This window comes from Anas platyrhynchos, chromosome Z (genome assembly GCF_047663525.1).
Source record: "Anas platyrhynchos isolate ZD024472 breed Pekin duck chromosome Z, IASCAAS_PekinDuck_T2T, whole genome shotgun sequence".
NCBI classification, from domain to species: domain Eukaryota; kingdom Metazoa; phylum Chordata; class Aves; order Anseriformes; family Anatidae; genus Anas; species Anas platyrhynchos.
In genome coordinates this window covers 54,546,450-54,553,267 of record NC_092621.1, presented here as the reverse complement: position 1 = coordinate 54,553,267, position 6,818 = coordinate 54,546,450, and the positions used below count along the sequence as shown (strand labels likewise).

General features: G+C 49.8%; 1 protein-coding gene across 1 annotated transcript; it reads left to right on the top strand.

Annotated features, from left to right (window-relative positions):
• Positions 1–347: 347 nt before the first annotated feature.
• Positions 348–6,123, top strand: TMEM271 (transmembrane protein 271). Its single transcript, XM_038171108.2, has one exon. The coding sequence runs from the start codon at positions 590–592 to the stop codon at positions 1,739–1,741; it is 1,152 nt and encodes a 383-aa protein (XP_038027036.2). The 5' UTR covers positions 348–589; the 3' UTR covers positions 1,742–6,123.
• The last annotated feature ends 695 nt before the right edge of the window (positions 6,124–6,818 follow it).

Sequence of the window (6,818 nt, the reverse complement as noted above, 5' to 3'; positions counted from 1 at the left end):
CGCGAGCACGGAGAGAACAGGAATATTCCCCCCGTGTAGGGGCGAAAAGCCCCCTCCCGCAGCCCCGTGCCCCAAGCCGTGCGCCCCGGCTGGGATCTGGCCGGAGGCCGCCCCCCGCACGCCCCCTCCCCGTCTCCCCAGCCTCCGGCCGGGGGTCGCAGAGCCCACCGCCCCCCTCCGGCAGCCGCGTCTCCCATCCCTCCCTCCCCTCCCTCCCTCCCTCCCTCCCTCCCTCCATCCATAATTAATCGCCTCCCCGCAGCCGCCGCGATAAGAGAGGGCGGGCGGGGACGAGGAGGCGGCGGCGGCCGGGAGGCGGAGGGGTTTGGGGGGGGTGGGGGGGGAGCCGTGGGGGGGGGAGCCGTGTGCGCTCGCCGCGCCCGGCTCACTGCGGCCGGCGGCTGCCTGCCGAGCGGAGCGGAGCCGAGCCGAGCCGAGCCGAGCCGCCCCGTCCCGTCCCGTCGGGGGAGCGCCGCCGCCCGCATGGCCGCGCCGCGCCGCGCCGCCGCCGCCGCCGCGGGGCCGGGGGGGGCCGCGGGAGGAGGATGAGGCGGGCGGCGGGGCGGCGGCGGCGGCGGCGGCGCGGAGGATGAAGTGGAGCGTGCGGGGAGCCTGCGCCGCGCTCTCCAGCTGCCTCCTGCTCGCCTGCGCCCTCAGCGCCGCCGCCGTGGGCCTCAAGTGCTTCTCGCTGGGCTCGGAGCTGAAGGGCGAGCCGTTCCGCCTGGGCACCGCCGCCGGTGCTTTCTACTCGGGGCTGCTGCTGGCCGCCGGCCTCTCGCTGCTCGCCGCCGCGCTGCTCTGCTGCCGCCCGCCCGACGAGGCGCCCGCGGCGGCGGCACCGGCCGGCGGCGGACCCCCCGGCGGAGCCCCCGGCGGAGCCCCCGGCGGAGGGGAGGCGGCGTCGGCGGCATCGGCGGCATCGGCGGCATCGGCGGCGGCATCGGCTGCGGCATCGGCACCGGCGTCGGCACCGGCATCGGCACCGGCGGCGGCCGCGCCGTCGGGGCCGGGGGAGAAGGCGTCGCCCGGGGGGCGGCAGAACTTCCTGCTGCTGGGGGTGCTGGTGTTCATGCTGGGCGTGCTGAGCGCCTTCGCCGGCGCCGTCATCGACGGCGACACCGTGTCGCTGGTGGAGAGGAAGTACTCGCACTACTGCCTGCTGCAGCCCGGCGGCGCGGCCCGCCCGCGGAGCGGCCCCGCGGCCCCCGACGGCTCGGCGGCGGCGCTGCGCTGCCAGAAGCTGCGGGACTACCAGCGCGGCTTGGTGCTCTCCACCGTCTTCAACGCGCTGGAGTGCCTGCTGGGCCTGCTCAACCTGCTCCTCGTCAAGAACTACAAGGCCTCGCAGCAGCGCGGGCGGCGGCGGCGGCGGCGGAGAGCGGCCCCGGCGGCGGCGGCGGCGGCGGGCGGGCGGCGGAGGCGAAGACGGGGCGGCGGCGGAGGGCGGCGGGCGCCGCGCCACAGCCAGGGCTCCCTGTTCTCCGGCGGCGAGCCCGAGATCACCCCCGGGGACTGCCCCTTCCAGGCCGTCTCCTACATCAACGTGGGCGTCTTCCACGTCTTCGACGAGGCCGGCGTGGAGGTGCACTGCGGCGGGCACCCGTCCGTCGAGCTGCCCGGCTACTCGCCCATGGATCCCGAGCTGAACGCCTCCTACCCGTACTGCTACCCGCTGCCCAGCGAGCAGCCCCCCGCCTACGAGGAGATCTACCCCGGGGAGCCCTGCGCCCACGGCACCTAGCGCCCAGCCCGGCTCCAAGCCCGGCTGCTCCTCGCTCCGACGGCGGCACGGCACCGGCACCGGCACCGGCACCGGCACCGGCACCGGCAGCGCCGCGGGGCTCAGGGACAGCCGCGGCCCCCCGACGGCACGGCCCCCGACGGCACGGCCCCGCCGCCTCGGGAGCAGCGGGTGCCGCCGTGCCTCTGGCTCTGCGGAAGCTTCTCCTCCTGCCCTCTGCCCTCCCTCCTGCCCCTGCCCTCCGCAGATTTCCCCCTGTGCCCCTCACCCCCTCCCCGCCCTCCCGCACACCGACCCTCCGTCCGACCCTCCGTCCGTCCGTCCGTCCGTCCCCCTCCGACCGCCGGCGGCTGAGTTTTCCAAAGGCTGCGCGAGAAACGCCTAAGGGTTGGTTCCTCCTGCCGCCTCTCCTCCGTAGCCAAGTTTAGTTCCCTTCAAGTGATTCATCAGTCTCCAGCTTTAGCAGTCCAGAGTTACCCATTTATGATAACCAGCCAGTGTAAGGAAAAGGTGTCATGAAGCTTCTTTACCTCTCAAAAGAGCTAAATTTCTAAACAACGCAGAGACATTTGTGTCACGTTTACTAGAGGTGTATTGGGGATCTTTAACGTTTACACTACTCCTCGGGAGAATTGAGTTCTGTTTTAAGATTTAGTGAGTTAAAACATTTGTTGGTCTTGTAAGATGCACATTGAGAAAAACCTGCACTTTGAAAAAGAAACAGGAAAAAAATCAACAACGTTTTTGTACACTAACGTGCCTGCTTTTGTTGATAACTTCTTACTGTAAAAGCTTTCAGAAGTCTATAGTGAAAATGTTTGGTAAATTCACTGCAGTTTAAAATCGATGATTAGTTCCTTTACTAAAACAGCTGAGATGTTGCTAGGATATGGCAGTTAAAAGGAAGTCCAAATGTCATACACATTCCTTTTTGTAAACAGGTTCTGTGTTTTTAATGCAAGGCAGGATTTCTTTTTGTTTTACACAGGTGAAGGTTTAATTCTATTTTGTACAACTACATGGTTTACCTTGTAAAGAATTCCATTTTACCTGTTACAATTCATCAATCTGGTAAGCTTGAATATTAAAGTTTTATTTGAAATATATATATATTGTAAAACAGCCTTAACCGGTGCAGTGGTCACAGTTTTAAAGGGAAAAAGAAGAAAAGAAAAAAAAAAAAAACATCTTGGAAGTCATCTTCCAAATGTGTTTTCAAAACAGTATTTATACTCCTATTACAAAGTAAGATTTCTTTTTTTTTTTTCTTTTTCTTTTTTTCTTTCTTTTTTTTTTTTTTAAGAGGCCACTTTAATTCCTGAAGAGGGGAAAAATTAACGGGATTGTATGCTGTTAACTCTTTCTGAACTTGGAGGTATTAAAAAGGCTTTCTGCAAAGAGAAAAACTGCTAGATCCTCCTTTTGGATTCTGCCGTGGAACGCCAGTATCAGATAGTATAAGAAAGTGCCAATTAAGGGAAGCAGGTATGACATATTTTTTACATCTTTTAAGAAGAGGTGAAAGCTTAATTTCATGTTGCACAAAGAGCCAAAAAGCAACTCTTCAGATTGCATTTGGTTCAGTCGTCCCTCCCCCAGCTACCCTATACTGGAATGAAATATCGCAAAATAACCTTTCAGTTAATCCTGCGTTTCGAGCCTGCTGCATAATGCCAGTGTCTCAGATACCCGGAGAGAGGGAGAGTTAAGGGAATGCAAAGTTTCAATGTATTTCTGTGGTCGATGCAAAATTATTTTAAAATTTTTAGCTGCAGAGAGACTGACGTAATTTACAGCCTTAGAATTGGAGAGGGAAGACTTTAGACTAAAAATAACCAAGTCTCTCTGCACCGTTTTGTTTTCTAAAGTGTTTTGACTTGCACACTTTGTATAATCTAAAATGCAGAATGCCTTAGAAGTCTTAAAATTGCAAACTGTTGTCTGTGAAGCTCACAATTAAAGCTCTCATCTAGGGAAGACAGCTAGAAGCAGCAGTTGCCAAGTTGCCGCGTAGTTCTACATTGCAGAAATTTAAAGCGCAGCTCTTTTTGGCCAGCAGATTTCCTTGTGCATAAGGCCAGCCTGAAACACTTGCCCTAGCTAAGTCTGGTTTTAGTACCGAAGACTGGCTCTGTGCTGGCTCTCTGCAGATGCACCTCTTTAACCCCTTGCAGGGAAGTTACTGGGAAGTCCTGCAGTCTTCACCTACAGTACTGATTTAGGCACAAACCCAAATCCACAGCCTACCGTACTGCTTATGTACCCAAAATATTTTTGCAAAAATGAGTAATTAAAGTGATGAGGCTTGATCCTTAGACCTGTAGGTCTCCACATAGATGAGTTGTGAGACAGCGTAGTACCCTGTTATGGAATCAAATAGGAACTGCCAGAGCAATTGTGAAAGACAGACCAGCTAGGTGCCTAAATACAGAGTCAGAAGTGTAACGATAGTTGTTGGCTTTAAAACAAACAAACAAACAAACAATTTGGCTGCATACATTGTAGTTCATGGAAGTTGTATCTTAGTTTTACTTAAGGAATTGATTTTTGACTTAAAAAGACAGTATTTTACTTAACTATTTTAGGAATTATGAACTAGACAATTCTGAAACTCCAGATGTTCCAAAGATCAGTGCTCAGGGAAATAAATGGAAAGTCAAGAAAGCTACCTATTATACTCAATTGTTTAAATGTAAACAATTTTAAACTATGAATTTTTAAGATTGTTAAATTCATAACTTTTTTTTTTGTGTGCGTGCGTGCGCATGTGTGCGTGTGTATGTGTGTTTTGTGTTTTATTTAAATCTGTTCAGAATGCCATTGAATTAGGATATTTATTTGTGGCTCAGTTTCAGTTCCTGAATTTCTACTTTTCTTCATTTGGGCTTTTATCCCCTGTAATATTTTAGTTTAGTGACGGACAGATTGCCAGAACAATGTCCAAGTTGGACTCCCACAGAAGCCAGTAGGCATCATTTCATTGACTTCAGTGGGTCTGGGCACAAACAATATGTAACACCTACTCTAAATAATCTCTAAAGTAATATTGATCTTCTGGCATGACAGGATGCAGCAGAGGCGCATTATTTCTCAGTTATTTATTATTTGTATGGACAGCGGTATTAAGGGAGGTCACCTATGGTATTATACATATTTAAAAGAAAAAAAGAAAAAAGAAAAAAATTGGCAGGCAAATTGACCAAACAAGCCATGTTTTCTTAAAAGATGGTATACAAGTGTTTCAGGTATCTGGTGACTAACTTTTCTGATAAAACACTACACGTATTTATTTCTCAGTGAGAAGAAACTTATAAATACAGGATTCAAGATGAAGCTTCACAAGCATGATTGCAGTATTGTGAAGCCATTTTTAGTAAACCTGAATCATCACTCTCTCTTCTGAGCAATAATGTTAGAGTGTATAAACTGTACTGTGCCGAAATTGAAAATAGGCTGGTGTGGGAAGCATTGGAGCGTAGGTTAATTACCTGAGAGGACTCATACCATCCCTCTGTTTTCCATTCCCTGTCACATGATTGTCAAGGCAAATGCAAACCTGATCGATTCATGTCACTGGAGGATGCTAATTACAAGGCTTTTGCCTTAAATAGCAAAACCAGGGAGAACGGAAGAGAGACATCGTGTATGTGCTATCAAATCTCCATTTTGCTTAGCTGAAGTAATGACAAGACTGCTTTTTGCCCCACGGCTTGTAGTTTTAATTTGCTCACAGCTTTACTCACATCTGTTCAAAGGGAGGGAAGAATAGACGCAATACTGCTCTTTTGGTGACAGTGGAGTACTGATTTGGTAGCAGACTGCTCCCAGCTTTCCAGTCCCTTTTACAGGTAATAGCAGCTAGTCAAGGGATGAAACAGTGGAAAATCAAGTCTGCTGTCTTTGATGCGATACGATTTGCCTTCATGTGGAAAAAATGTATTCCCACTAGCCTATTAGCAATTCACATGAATTATTTTCACACTCCAACATCCTTGCTTAAATCTGTTACTTATACTTTGCATTGTAATTGACAGAATATATGTGAATCTAAAAACAGGAAAAAAAAAATGATGCTAGAAGGAAAACGTATTCAAATAGTACAGATTTTAGTCAAAAGTTTGATTTCACTGTAGGTCTTCTTTGGTTCACCAAAAAGCGCTATGGTGGCTGGTATAACTTAGATATATTTCAGACATAATGTTTAATCATCAGAAAAGGTTTCTGAATGTTCACATGAGGAGGGCAATCTGTTTCTGCTTTTGGACATAGTACATATGAAAACCTTTTCTTCATTTTGCCATTTAATCCAAGATTGATCCTCAACAAAATGTCAATAATTGATCTTGTAATTTTAGGATCAATAAAATACGTTTTAAAGCACAGCATATCCTATAAGAAAAGCCTAATGCTCTTCATTTAATAATCTCCATTGTCTTAGATTGATGCCTAATAGCACAATTGAAATTAGGGGTTTAATCACCATATTCATTGCAGAACGTGTTTTCCAGGGACTTACGACTTGTATGAGTGGAACCCTGGCTTAAAGTCCCAGGTTTTGCCACAAAGTTGAGTCTGTTTCAGTAAGTTAAATATTTCCTGGTTACAGGATGTTCTAATATTCTAGATAAATTCCCTTGGTAAAAAGATCTAGATCTGCTAATTGTATATGATAGCAGTCTTTAGTGTGCTAAAGTTACCTCTCCTTAATACAGGCTTATATTTTCCATTAAAGTGTAAGAGCAAGATTGAATTCCTCATGGTCACTGTCCACTTCTTGAATTTCTTAGTTATATCTTAACGACATGTGACTAGTGCTCAGTATATATTCCAGAGTCAGTAACAGCTGATTTAAGAACAGTTTACCAGATAAAAGGCGGTCTCCAGGAAGCCAACAGGCTGATGCATTGCTGTGGGAAAATCTTCAAATACATGCTGCAACAACTCGGTGTGTGGCGTGTTCTGCCCAAAGGGAGGCACTACCCACAGAAAGTAACTACAGGAGATCTGAGTGCTTAAGTTACAGTCAGGCCTTTTGTATGTTCTCCCTATTACAATACCAGTACCGAAGCTCCTCCCC

Excerpts from the sequence above, each read along its gene's own strand:
- TMEM271 (XM_038171108.2), top strand. The coding sequence starts at position 590 with ATGAAGTGGAGCGTGCGGGGAGCCTGCGCCGCGCTCTCCAGCTGCCTC.